This window comes from Microcebus murinus, chromosome 29, assembly GCF_040939455.1.
Source record: "Microcebus murinus isolate Inina chromosome 29, M.murinus_Inina_mat1.0, whole genome shotgun sequence".
In the NCBI taxonomy this organism is placed as follows: Eukaryota; Metazoa; Chordata; class Mammalia; order Primates; family Cheirogaleidae; genus Microcebus; species Microcebus murinus.
Genome location: NC_134132.1, coordinates 10890364 through 10903858, shown reverse-complemented (window position 1 = coordinate 10903858; position 13495 = coordinate 10890364). Strand labels below are relative to the sequence as shown.

Below are 13495 nucleotides of genomic sequence, written 5' to 3'. Positions count from 1 at the left end.
CAGCACATCTATTTACTATATATATATATGTTTTTAGTTAGCCAATTAATTTCTTCCTTTTTATAGTGGAGAAGGGGGTCTCGCTCTTGCTCAGGCTGCTCTCGAACTCCTGACCTTGAGCAATGCACCTGCCTTGGCCTCCCAGAGTGCTAGCATTACAGGCGTGAGCCACTGCGCCCAGCCGAGATATATATATATATATATATATATATATATATATATATTTTTTTTTTTAGAGAGCATTTATTGGAGCCCACTTTGAGGACTGCAACTTGGGAGACAGAGTTTCACGTTGCCCTGGATATATGCTCCCCAAAAGCTCATATTCTAATGGAGAAGACAGACAATAAGTGTGTAGATAAGTGTATAAATAACTCCAGATTTGTCCTACAAGGAAAGTACATAGGGCGATGGGAGAGCATCCCTAAAGACATACTATTTAATCAGAAAACTGAAACTAAGTAGGAGCCAGCCATGCCAATACCCGAGGATAGAGTGGTTGTATTTTTATTCTACTGTGGTCAAATATTCAGAATGTAAAATGCACCATTCTATTCATTTTTCAGTGTCCTGTTTTATGGCATCAACTATATCCACATTGTTGGACGACTGCCACCACCATCCAACTCCAGAACTTCTGTCATCTTGCAAACTGAAAGTGTGCACCCATGAACCAGTAACCCCTCACCCCACCTTCTCCCTAATGGCAACCTTTCTACTTTCCACCTCTATGGATTTGACGGCTCTTGGCACCCAAGGTAAGTGGAATCACACAGTATTTGTACTGTTTGGGCCTGGCTTAATTTACTTAGCATAATGCCTTCAAGGTTCATCCATGTTGGAACATGTGTTGGAATTTCCTTCCTTTTTAAAGCTGAATAATATTCTATTCTCTGTACACACCACGTTTTGTGCAGCCATTCATCTGCTGTTGGCCAGGGAGACTGCTGCCACCTTCTGGCTGTTGTGAGTAGTGCTGCCATGAACACGGGTGTACAAATACCTGTTTTGAGTCCCTGCTTCTAATTCTTTGGGGTATATACCCAGCAGTGGAATTGCTGAATCATGCAGTAATTCTGTATTTAATTTTTTTGAGGACTATCCAGATTGTTCTACACAGCAGCTGGGCTATTTGACTTCCACAAACAGGGCACAAGGGTTCTAGTTTCTCCACATTCTTGCCAACACTTGGTATTTTCTATTTGATGGTCCTTCCTTCCTTTCCTCCTTTTTTCCCTCCCTCCCTCCCTTTCTTCCTTCCTCTCTTTTTTGAGACAGGGTCTCCCTCTGTCAGCCATGCCTTCCTGCCTTGGTTTCCCAAAGTGCTGGGATTACAGGAGTGAGCCACCACGCCCAGCCTTAGTTCTTTTATTTTTTCTCCCTTGGATATTGCAGCAGCCTATTTATTTTTATTTTGTTGTTGGGTTTTTTGTCTGTTTGTTTGTTTGTTTTTTGTTTGAGACAGAGTCTCATTTTGTTGGCCAGGCTAGAGTGAGTGCTGTGGCGTCAGCCTAGCTCACAGCAACCTCCAACTCCTGGGCCCAAGCGATCCTCCTGCCTCAGCCTCCAGAGTAGCTGGGACTATAGGCATGCGCCACCATGCTCAGCTAATTTTTTCTATATATTTTTAGTTGGCCAATTAATTTCTTTCTATTTATAGTAGAGACGGGGTCTCGCTCTTGCTCAGGCTGGTTTCGAACTCCTGACCTCGAGTAATCCGCCTGCCTCGGCCTCCCAGAGTGCTGAGATTACAGGCATGAGCCACCCGCCCAGCCTTAGCAGCCCATTCAAACAGGTCTCTACCTCCAGCCTCACCTTCCTCCAAACTAGCCTCCATACTGCAGCAAGAGACGTTTCTAAAATGCAATTCTGGCCCGGTGGCGGTGGCTCACACCTGTAGTAGTCCCAGCTACTGGGGAGGCTGAGGCAGGAGGATCGCTTGAGCCCAGGAGTTGGAGGTTGCTGTGAGCGAGGCTGACACCACGGCACTCACTCTAGCCTGGGCAACAGAGTGAGACTCTGTGTAAAAAAAAAGAAAAGAAAAGATAAGAAAAGAAAAGAAAACAAACCCTGGTACAGAAAAATGTAGGTCATAATAGGTCTTGAGAAGAGGTCGGGGCAAAACAAGTACAGGATACACCTGAACTTAAAGTAAACTGGCTCGAGTTCAAATCCCAACACGCCCACCAACCAGCTGTGTGCCTTTGGACAAATTGCTCAGCTGGCGCCTTTGATTGTTTATTAAAAGGCTAAAGGAACAAATCTCCTTGATCTATACGGCAGAGTGTTGTAAAAAATCCAGTGGGCTAATGTATGGGAGGGCAGTGTGGTAATCAAATTTCCTTTTCTGCTGTGACTCTTATTTTATTTTATTTTATTTGTGAGACAGAGTGTCACTTTGTTGCCCAGGCTAGAGTGAGTGCCGTGGCGTCAGCCTAGCTCACAGCAACCTCCAACTCCTGGGCTCAAGCGATCCTCCTGCCTCAGCCTCCAGAGTAGCTGGGACTACAGGCATGTGCCACCATGCCCGGCTCATTTTTTCTATATATTTTAGTTGGCCAATTAATTCCTCTTTCTATTTATAGTAGAGACGGGGGTCTCGCTCTTGCTCAGGCTGGTTTCGAACTCCTGACCTCGAACGATCCTCCCGCCTTGGCCTCCCAGAGTGCTAGGATGACAGGCGTGAGCCACCGCGCCCGGCCTAGCCTGCGTTATTTTTAATTGCAGCTAAAGTGTTCGAAGTGACCGCCAGCCGCAGCAGATGGGGACAGGATAGGGACAGTTAATCCTAAAGTTCCTAAAATTACAAAAAGGCTTCTGGCTGTGCTCCAAGTGGCCCACAGAATCTAAGGAGAAGTCCAACATCCTCCCTGGATTGGGGTGACCTGGTTCACTGCATCTAGAAACTGTTTAACAGAAACCCCAAAATGTAGAGACAGTTCATCAAAGTAGGCACAACCAGGGCACAGCTGTTGTTTGATTTGTTTTTTAAGCTGCTCTGCATAAATCATGCACTCAGCCAAATACCCGCATCCTGCCCGTATCCCCCAATCTTTTCCAAAAAAGCCAAAAATCTAGAGGATTTAAGCCCCTTGTTACTCAAGCCGTGATTACAGGAAAGGTTGTCTGACTTGCAGAATCTCAACCCACCCCAGACCTGCTGAATTCTGCTTTGTAACAAGATCTCCAGGTAGGACTGGCACGATGGCTCACGCCTGTACAATCCTAGCACTCTGGGAGGCCGAGGCAGGAGGATCGCTCAAGGTCAGGAGTTCGAGACCAGCCTGAGCAAGAGCGAGACCCCCGTCTCTACTAAAAATATAAAGAAAATTAATTGGACAACTAAAAAAATATATAGAAAAAAACTAGCCGGGCGTGGTGGCGCATGCCTGTAGTCCCAGCTACTCGGGAGGCTGAGGCAGGAGGATCGCGTGAGCCCAGGAGTTGGAGGTTGCTGTGAGCGAGGCTGACGCCACGGCACTCACTCTAGCCTGGGCAACAAAGTGAGACTCTGTCTCAAAACAACAACAACAACAATTAAATATCTCTAGTGATTCGCATGCACGTGAAAGTATGAGAAGCACCGGTTTGAGTGACACATTTATAAAATCACAAATCAAAAAAGAACACAAAAAGCAAGAATCGGGACTTTCTACTCAGTGTGCGACAAGAAACAAACCACTCACCTCGATGATGGTGTGTGATGTTGGAAGCAAAGAGGTCAAAACCTCAGGACAGAGACAGACGGTTTCTACACTTGCGGGTTTTTCCTGGACAGTCTTCCAGAAAGATCCATCCCTAGGAAACAGACGACTGTCGCCCCAGGATCTGCCCTTCCTGCCAGCTCGCAGGGGTCAGGAGGAAGAGAGCCAGAGAGGGAACGTGTCAGCCCCCAAAAGCAGATCGTGTGGCAGTTACTCCAGAGGGTTGCGGCTTTCCAAATAAACTAGCCTGGAGGAAACTTCCAGACTGAAATTAACAGCTGTCCCAGCTGCTCGAGTTCCCCTTTTCTCCACCGCTGGCTACTGATCGCTCACATTTCTTTCTCCAGCGACCACTGCGACTCAAAACTGACAACCTAATGCCTCCAATCAGCTTGGGGACCCTTTTCTGGAATTCCTGGCCAGGGGACTTAAAAAAAAAAAAAAAAAAAAAAGGAGGAAAGTCGTGAGTCAGAGAAATATTTTTATATCTTTCTCTTTGTGCAACAGAATCCTGATGGGAGTGTTTCCAACGCGGACAGCAACTTTATTTTGGAAACGGAAGGATCAAAACCGATTCTAGCCAATGGTTTTAAGCTCTTGTGTGTAAACTTCCTGTCTTTTGCTAGCACCACTGTAACTGACGATCTCTTCTTGCAGGCCCTGCCTTCTAGCAAGAAAAAAAAAAAAAAAGCAAAAGAAAAGAGAAAGAAAAAGAAAAAAAAAAAAACATAAGCAGGATGATGACACGGATTTGAAAAGGAAGTGAATGAAACCCAGGCAGAGTTCAGTTTCAATGCAAAGGGGCAGCAGAGATTGCAAGAGGACAGAGAAGTTATAGTTGGGGTGTGCTATCCTTTTAATGTTACCCTATCCTAAACCAGAAGTAAAATACAAAGTTAACACTGTATTTAGGCCAGGCGAGGTGGCTCACGCCTGTAATCCCAGCACTCTGGGAGGCCGAGGTGGGAGGATCGCTTGAGCTCAGGAGTTTGAGACCAGCCTGAGCAAGAGCGAGAGACCCCGTCTCCACTATAAATACAAAGAAATTAGCTAAACAACTAAAAATAGAAAAAAATTAGCCAGGCGCAGTGGTGCGTGCCTCTAGTTCCAGCTACTCGGGAGGCTGAGGCAGGAGGATCGCTTGAGCCCAGGAGTTTGAGGTTGCTGTGAGCGAGGCTGACACCATGGCACTCTAGCCCAGGCAATAGAGTGAGACTCTGTCTCAAAAAAAAAAAAAAAAAAAAGACTGTATTACATTGGAATTTCATCTTCTGAAACTAAGGTAGATGTTAAGTGAAAATAGAACATTTACTAAGAATTTCTAATTCCACTCTTCACTGGCCTTGACAAGTTTTCTTTTGTTTGTTTTTTTTGAGACAGAGTCTCGCTCTCTCACCCAGGCTAGAGTGAGTGTCGTGGCGTCAGCCTCGCTCACAGCAACCTCCAACTCCTGGGCTCAAGCGATCCTCCTGCCTCAGCCTCCTCCCGAGTAGCTGGGACTACAGGCATGCGCCACCATGCCCGGCTAATTTTTTTCTAGATATATTACTTGGCCAATTAAATTCTTTATAGTAGAGACGGGTCTCCCTCTTGCTCAGGCTGGTTTTGAACTCCTGACCTCGAGCAATCCTCCCACCTTGGCCTCCCAGAGTGCTAGGATTACATGCGTGAGCCACCACGCCTGGCCTAGGTTTTGATTTGCTTTAAATGAGTTTCAGAACAAGATTGTGAACTATATTTATAATAACTTGTACTTTATCTAATGACTGTTTCCCCACCAACATAAAAGCAATGAAAGTATAATTCAATGCATTAATTTTCTCCTTTAGCAAATATAATGATTGTTCCTCATCGATAAACATATAGTAAATGACAGGTATGGAATTTGAACAAAACAGGACAGATCTCTGTTGCCAGAGCTTACTAAGCTACATTCAAGGGATACACTCTCTAAGAGGTCTTTGTGCCTATGGAATGCAAACTATTATTAATACATTCTATTCAATCAATAGGGTATTAAAAACTGTTTGCATAAACATAATGCTAAGTCATGTAGTATCACTGCCAAACACCTGTTTCTAATTTTTTTTTTTTTTTTTTTGAGACAGAGTCTCACTCCATCTTCCTGGCTAGAGTGCCGTGGCGTCAGCCTCGCTCACAGCAACCTCCAACTCCTGGGCTCAGGCAATCCTCCTGCCTCCTCAGCCTCCCGAGTAGCTGGGACTACAGGCGTGCACCACCATGCCTGTCTAATTTTTTCTAGATATACTAGTTGGCCAATTAATTTGTTTCTATTTATAGTAGAGACGGGGTCTTGCTCTTGCTCAGGCTGGTTTCGAACTCCTGACCTCGAGCAATCCTCCTGTCTCAGCCTCCCAGAGTGTTAGGATTACAGGCGTGAGCCACTGCCCCCGGCCTGGTTAAATTTTCTAATTTTTAATATATGGAAATTGCCTCAGTATCACCAAATTTCTGAAACTACAGGCAAACCATTGTAGAAATCATCATGACCGTTTTCCTCTGAGGTATCATCAAATATTTTAAAAGTGTGAATTTAACAGATGAATTTTGTGTTAGGTCGAAGCAAAAAGATTTGAATAGATAAGAGTATATCCTTTTTTCCTGAAAGACTCTTCACATTGATTCTGCAAACATTCAAGTACTCAAAAGTGTAAAAGAGAAAAAGAAAAGAAAAAAATGAAAAATAAATTCTGCAAACAGCTAGAATTTGAAATTTCCAACTGTTCATGGACTCTTTCTCTGTTTTTTGAGACAGAGTCTCACTCTATTGCCCAGGCTAGAGTGCCGTGGCGTCAGCCTCGCTCACAGCAACCTCAAACTCCTGGGCTCAAGCGATCCTCCTGCCTCAGCCTCCCGAGTAGCTGGGACTACAGGCATGCGCCACCATGCCCGGCTAATTTTTTCTATATATATTAGTTGGCCAATTAATTTCTTTCTATTTATAGTAGAGACGGGGTCTCGCTCATGCTCAGGCTGGTCTCGAACTCCTGACCTTGAGCGATCCTCCCGCCTCGGCCTCCCAGAGTGCTAGGATGCCAGGCGTGAGCCACCGTGCCCTGGCTCATGGACTCTTTCATAGTGCTCCCAGGATCACATACAGAATGTTGAACAGTCTGGATACTAAATAAGCACAGTAGGATTTTAAAAAGTGTTTAATACATGTATTTTATTAGAATGATATTTTGAACACAGAGATAAGAGATTTTAGTCTGCTCACACTCACTCTCAATGCAGACATTGAAAAACAACGATCCAAGCAGCAATTATTACATCAACTCTTATAGGAGTCCCTATATACCCAAATAGTACTTTGGTAAATTATAAAACAAACGTATGCAAGAGCACTTCAGTAGAAATTAATTTGAGAAACACCAGGCTGCTAAATTCTGTACTGGAATCCAGTTCAGATAAGTCACTCATGGAGACAAAAGAAGGCCACGATTTCACAGCCCAAAACACGAAGTGTGACCATTTCAACTATCTAATGACCGATGGGAGCTGCCAGAGGGGCAATTGGTCTCATCCCAGTTGCCAAGAGCAACGAGCAGGCCACCACCATTTGGCTTGTTTCCTTTGTCAGGACATCACTTTAACTTCTGCTTAAGCCACCCGGAAGTGAATCTAACAGATACAACAAAATGTCACCCAACCAAAATCTCATGTCCCTTTTGACAGGCATGGCTATACAAGAACCATGGAGGTACTTAAGGGAAAAACCCAGAAATTCATGTTTGTGTTGAACTGTTCAATGCTAAACTTTAAGTATCCCCTGCCTCGAAGCATTTTCTTACTATCATATGAAATTAAATCTCTGTCCATTCTTAGAAAGGGAATTGAATGTCCTGTTTGATATTGAAGAGTTAAGCATAGGTGGCTTACTCATTTATCTGCCAAGAGGCTAAAAAAAAAAAAGATTCAAATTTCACATAAAAAAAATTCTCTCTTTTAAATGATGTGCTAATAATGGAAGTCACTGTTTTTTTTTTTTGTTGTTTGTTTTTTGAGACAGAGTATCACTGTGTTGCCCAGGCTAGAGTGCCATGGCGTCAGCCTCGCTCACAGCAACCTCCAACTCCTGGGCTCAAGCGATCCTCCTGCCTCAGCCTCCCGAGTAGCTGGGACTACAGGCATGCGCCACCATGCCCGGCTAATTTTTTCTATATATTTTTAGTTGGCCAATTAATTTCTTTCTATTTTTAGTAGAGACGGGGTCTCGCTCTTGCTCAGGCTGGTCTCGAACTCCTGACCTTGAGCGATCCTACCGCCTCGGCCTCCCAGAGTGCTAGGATGACAGGCGTGAGCCTCCACAACTGGCCTGAAGTCACTGCTTTTTAAATGTGGGAATATGGGGAAAGTTCACATCATAGAATACAAAAGATCAAAAGTGATCCCTTCAACATGGATTTTTTCCCCCAGAAAAATGCACAAGACTTTGAAGTACTTAAGAAACAAAAAGATCTGTAACAAACAAACAGTTGATGGCCAGAAGGACTGAGTTTACTTTTGAATATATAAAGTACTTAAGCACTTATGGAAAATGACAATCATTGTAAGATATTTCACCAAATAAATGGTGTCACGTAGTTTGGCAACATGTTAGAAAGATGATGTATAAATACAATTGATATGTCTTATTACATTCATATAATTTACACTGTACCTATACACATGGCAAATTCACATTTATAACTACAAAACTATATTTAGATCAGTCCATTTTCTTTTTTACTACTATTTGCATAATTTCCAAGAATAGACTTAGAAGCCCAATACAAGTATGCTCTGTCTTTTATGGATTAAAATAACCTACATTTTAAATTATGCTTTAATTTTGTGGCTTGAGCAACGTAAACACCAGTACTGTACATTTTATGCTTAGTCAAAGTTAACTGGCTTAGGGTTTTAAAAAGTTTTCTAACTGAAACAGTCAATCAAGTCCACCCCAGACACAATCCTACAAATTCCTCTTCCTCACACCTGGCCATCTACTTCCATCCACCAGGGAGCCTCAGGCCTTTGAACTTGACAATGTCACTCCCAACCTCAGTAGTTTGAATGTCAAAAAGAGAGAGGGAGAGTAAAGTGAAGAACTGAAAAGAAAAATGAAACCTGTGTCTTTTGCATGTCATGTAGTGCTCTGGAGTTTTCCTTTGCTTGTTAGTTTGGAAATTCTGCATGCTTCTAAATGTAGCTTTCGCATTTAAGACCTGACTCAGAGCAAGACAGTTTCTAACTTTACTAGACCCCTTTAGTTCCTCACCTCTCAGGGGACAATGAACAGAGGACAATCATCTTTCCTGTGATGTCCTTCTTTTATCTAACTTCCTTGGGAAAAAAAAAAAAAAAAAAACTAGAAAATTTTATTTAGCACTTTTGTTCAAAGCACAATTCTAGATGAATATAGGCAGGAAAACTCAAGATTTATTTTCTTCCATTCCCCAAAAAGGTGAGAAGATGTGAATATTTATACTGGGCCCTTTTCCTTCTAATAAATCTTTTAAAGCTTAAAGAAGAGAAAAGTCAACTGAAAACTGAGAGTTGAAGGTTTATCCTACATCAACTTTTTCTTCTTGGTTCCTTTTTCTTTTTTTTCTCCCACAAAATTCCATGTCATTCTTAACATTCACGATTTTTGTCACATCTTACTAGTTTATACACAAATTCTCGCATAGCAATGTAGCTGCAATATGCTGGCTCTGTTTCTAGGTTTTCTAGATAAATTACCCACCATAAAACATCTCCTACAGTTATTTTTAATCTAGTTCCTCATCCGGCCATAACCATTGGTTCTCCACCATAGGAAAACCACTCTCAGTGTGTCAGGGGCCCTCAGGCAATCAATGCACCAATAACTTAAAGCTAATTGGTGAAGGAGCTATGCAAGATTGTTCCCTTTAATTGTATATGACTCCAAAATTTACATATGTACACTCATCCACAAATAATAGCTTGCAGAAATAAACTGTATATACAATTCCGAATACACATTCATTTAGAGATTCACATTTTAACAGAAAACTTACATGCAGGTAAAAAGAGGTATAGTTTTATACTCCTACATGACACAGCAAGCTGAAGTATAGAATGTTTTAATGTTTGTTTTAGATGTATTTTAAGTCTTAGGAATGAGCAAAAACCAGACATGAACCTCGAGCTATGGCTAATGGCAGTATCAGATCAAAGTGACATTATTTTTACCAACAAATTATTTCATTTGTTTACTCTATACAGAACTGTGCTATACACATACTATATACAAAACCCAAAACATAGAGATAACAAATGAAAAACTTTATACAAAATACTCGATACCATCAATATTTAGCTTTGTATCAATTTGGCCAAAAGACCCCAAGAGTGTGTGCTTTCTTTTCTGATATGAACACATTCATTAATTGCCACGCTAGTAAAAAAAAAAAAAAAAATGTTTTTCCCTTGGGGCCACAGTGTTTCATTATGAAAATAGAATAAAAACTTCAAAGACAAAACGATCCTTTCTAATTTAATGAAAAATTGGTTATTTCTTTCTTGTTTTCTGTGCGTGAGTTACGTGCAATTAAATTGTCAGTATTAATTATAATAATAACAGCAGCAAAAAATAAGATTTTCACAAACCAAATGCAGGGTCTTGCCCAGGGGGCCACCTATCACGTGACACGCATGCTACAGCTTGGGCACATGAGTTGCATGCGGACCACGTGGCTCCCAGGGTAAAGAGACGTGTGAGTTATAAGCACTTCACGAGGCCCTGGGCTCAAAACCAGCGTGAGTTAAATACAACTCACATGGCAGTACTGTATTAAGTCACATCTATGCAGCATTCTTAACTACAGAAAAATAGGAATGGGGGTTGGTAACAACACAGGTGAATTACACAAGTGTGCTGTTTATAAATATGTATACAATTTAGCAATGTCATATTATCTCAATTAATTTATTTTGCATGGTTACGGTTACCAGTAAGTGGCCCAGCATACAAAATACATCCGGTACCAGAGAGCTCAGTTTGCACACTTACTTCTTGGCACAACGATTAAAAATAAAAACTTGCATCCTAGTGATAGGGAAGTCTGGAAAGAAAAAAAATAAAAATAAAAACTTGCAGATAAGACATGGAAAAGCTGTTGAAATTCAAGCTATTGTGAAGAAAATGTTCAAATGAATAAAAGAAACCCGGAGCTGCCTAAGTCTTAAAAATTAGAACTTTAATACTCTCTTCCAAGTGTATCAAAACCACTTCTTTACTCGATCACCCAGTTGAGACACGCACCATAGCTTAATTCCATATATATTTATACTGAGAATATACAGTTGAACATAAATATGAGGATTTAGCAAAAAAAACTACTATGCAAGTGGTTATTAAGTTCACAATGACTTGTGCATTGATCTAGTGAATCACAGGGTCACATGGGTGACAGGCGACTTTTTTTTTTTTATCTTATCTGTTTCGTGACATGCTCGGTGAAAAAGTGTCGCACAGAAACTCCAAAAGTCCCAGCCGGTGATCAGTCCCATCGTCCGCTGGAGGCAAAGCTTCTGCTGAATGAGAAGTTGATCTCAGAGTTCTTGTATTTTCCCCACGCCCCGAAAGGCACCACCACGGCAGTACTGTTGTCCTCGGTGCCATACTGTATTGCCTGCAAGATTTGGCAACAGGAAGAGAGAAACATTGGCAATGAGAGTCTGTACCAGAAGCCATCACCCTTCCCCTGGAAAAAGCAAACCGGTCTTACAGTCAAGTTACTAACCTAATTCTTTCACAATGGTTCGTGATCCTATCACCCCATATCAATGCCCACAAGGTTTACTGAATTGCACATGAAATAGCAGATGACCCAGAACAATCACAGCAATTATACTCCGCTGGAGCAATTTTAGCAGCTAAGGCACAGTGAGAGTTTGCAGCTGCTGAAGACCAAGACTTATCTGTAAACGTGGGTAAGGACTGGGTAAGGTTACCTCGTGCCAGCAATTCTGCTTCTGGGACTTTAACCTAAAGGAATAAAAGGCGTGGTGGCTCACGCCTGTAATCCTAGCAATCAGGGAGGCCGAGGCCGGAGGATCGCTCAAGGTCAGGAGTTCAAAACCAGCCTGAGCAAGAGCGAGACCCCATCTCTACTAAAAATAGAAAGAAAGAATTGGCCAACTAAAAATATATAGAAAGAATTAGCCGGGCATGGTGGCGCATGCCTGTAGTCCCAGCTTCTCGGGAGGCTGAGGCAGGAGGATCGCTTGAGCCCAGGAATTTGAGGTTGCTGTGAGCGAGGCTGACACCCCGGTACTCTAGCCCGGGCAACGGAATGAGACTGTCAAAACAACCCTGGAAAAAGACATGCTTAAACATACAAGTACATAGGCCGGGCGCGGTGGCTCACGCCTGTAATCCTAGCACTCACTCACTCTAGCCAGGGCAACAAAAGTGAGACTCTGTCTCAAAAAAAAACACAAAAAAACCAAAAAAAAACATACAAGTACAGGAATATTTACTATGCTTCTTACAAAATGGACAAATGGGTGTAAACTTAATTTTCTGCAGTAGGAGAATTGTTAATCAATTGTAAGAATTTGTCCTTTGTTCCTGCTCCACTTGACCAGAGTTAAAAAAAAAAAAGAATTTGTTCAAATAGCAGGTGACTGAATTAGCATTTTTAGAAGTGCTTGGGATTATATTTAGCATCCAATGTATTTAAAAGACCTCACAGCCTGGCCCCCAACTGTGAAGGTAAGGGTTGATGAAAAGATCTGATGTGAAAATAACATTTTACAAACAAATAGAAAGGCAAACAACCCAAACTATATCATAAGATAAGAAATACATATGCATTGCAAGATGTAAAAAAAAAAGAAAGAAAAAAAAAACAAAAGAAATACAAATGGCTAAAAAAACCTATGCAAATGGCTAATTCCACTAAAAAAAAAAAAAAAGATGCAAATTTCAATGATAAAATTTGATTTTTCCATGTATCAAAATTGGCAAAATACTTAGGATGAGAATTTGGAGAAACGCAAACTATAGAATGTGCATGGTGATTCACACTTATAATCCCAGCACTTTGGTCCCCAACTCCTGACCTCAAGCAATCCTCCTGCCTCAGCCTCTAAGAGTGGTAGAATTAATTATAGGTGTGAGCCACTGTGCCGGTAATCCCAGCATTTTGGGAAGTAGAGGTAGGAGGATCATTTGAGGCCAGGAGTTGGAGAGTAGCCTGGGCAACATAGCAAGACCCCATTCTCTATGAAAAAATTAGCCAGGTATGGCGGTGAGCGCCTGTAGTCCTACTAGCCACTTGGGAGGCTGAGGCAGGAGAATGGCTCAAGCCCAGGAGTGTGAAGTCGCTGTGAGCTATCATCACACTATTGCATTCCAGCCGGGTGACAGAGCAAGACTCTGTCTCAAGAAACAAACCAAAAAAAAACCAAAAAAACCCAACAAGCTAGTTAAAGTGTGAATCGGTCAATTATTTCTGGAAGGCAATTTGGCAAACTTACTAAAAGCCCTGGAACACTGTGTATCCTTTTTTGTAGAATTTAACCTAAGAAAAATAATACCTGCAGGAAGTGGATTTGCATGAATAGATAGAATAATGTTTATTGGAGTGAACATAAACTGAATTTGCTGACTATAGGAACTGTTAAATCAAAAAACATACAAGTACAGGAATATTTACTATGCTTCTTACAAAATGGACAAATGGGCGTAAACTAAATTTTCTGCAGTAGGAGAATTGTTAATCAATTGTAAGAATTTGTCCTTTGTTCCTGCTCCA

At 41.8% G+C, this 13495-nt stretch overlaps 2 protein-coding genes across 3 annotated transcripts in view; both read right to left on the bottom strand.

The window, feature by feature from the left end:
* ABCG2 (ATP binding cassette subfamily G member 2 (JR blood group)) overlaps positions 1–4104 on the bottom strand; it is a 76587-nt gene extending 72483 nt beyond the window's left edge. The window contains exon 1 of the mRNA XM_075998740.1: positions 3687–4104. The gene's annotated coding sequence lies outside the window, so the exon portion shown is untranslated. The remainder of the gene's footprint in view (positions 1–3686) is intronic.
* Positions 4105–6864: 2760 nt separating this feature from the next.
* The window catches only part of PPM1K (protein phosphatase, Mg2+/Mn2+ dependent 1K), a 31219-nt gene continuing 24588 nt past the window's right edge, over positions 6865–13495 (bottom strand). For both annotated transcript variants that reach the window (XM_075998708.1, XM_075998707.1), the window contains exon 7: positions 6865–11365. In XM_075998708.1, coding sequence (XP_075854823.1) covers positions 11234–11365 — 132 coding nt within the window. In that variant the 3' untranslated portion in view covers positions 6865–11233. The remainder of the gene's footprint in view (positions 11366–13495) is intronic.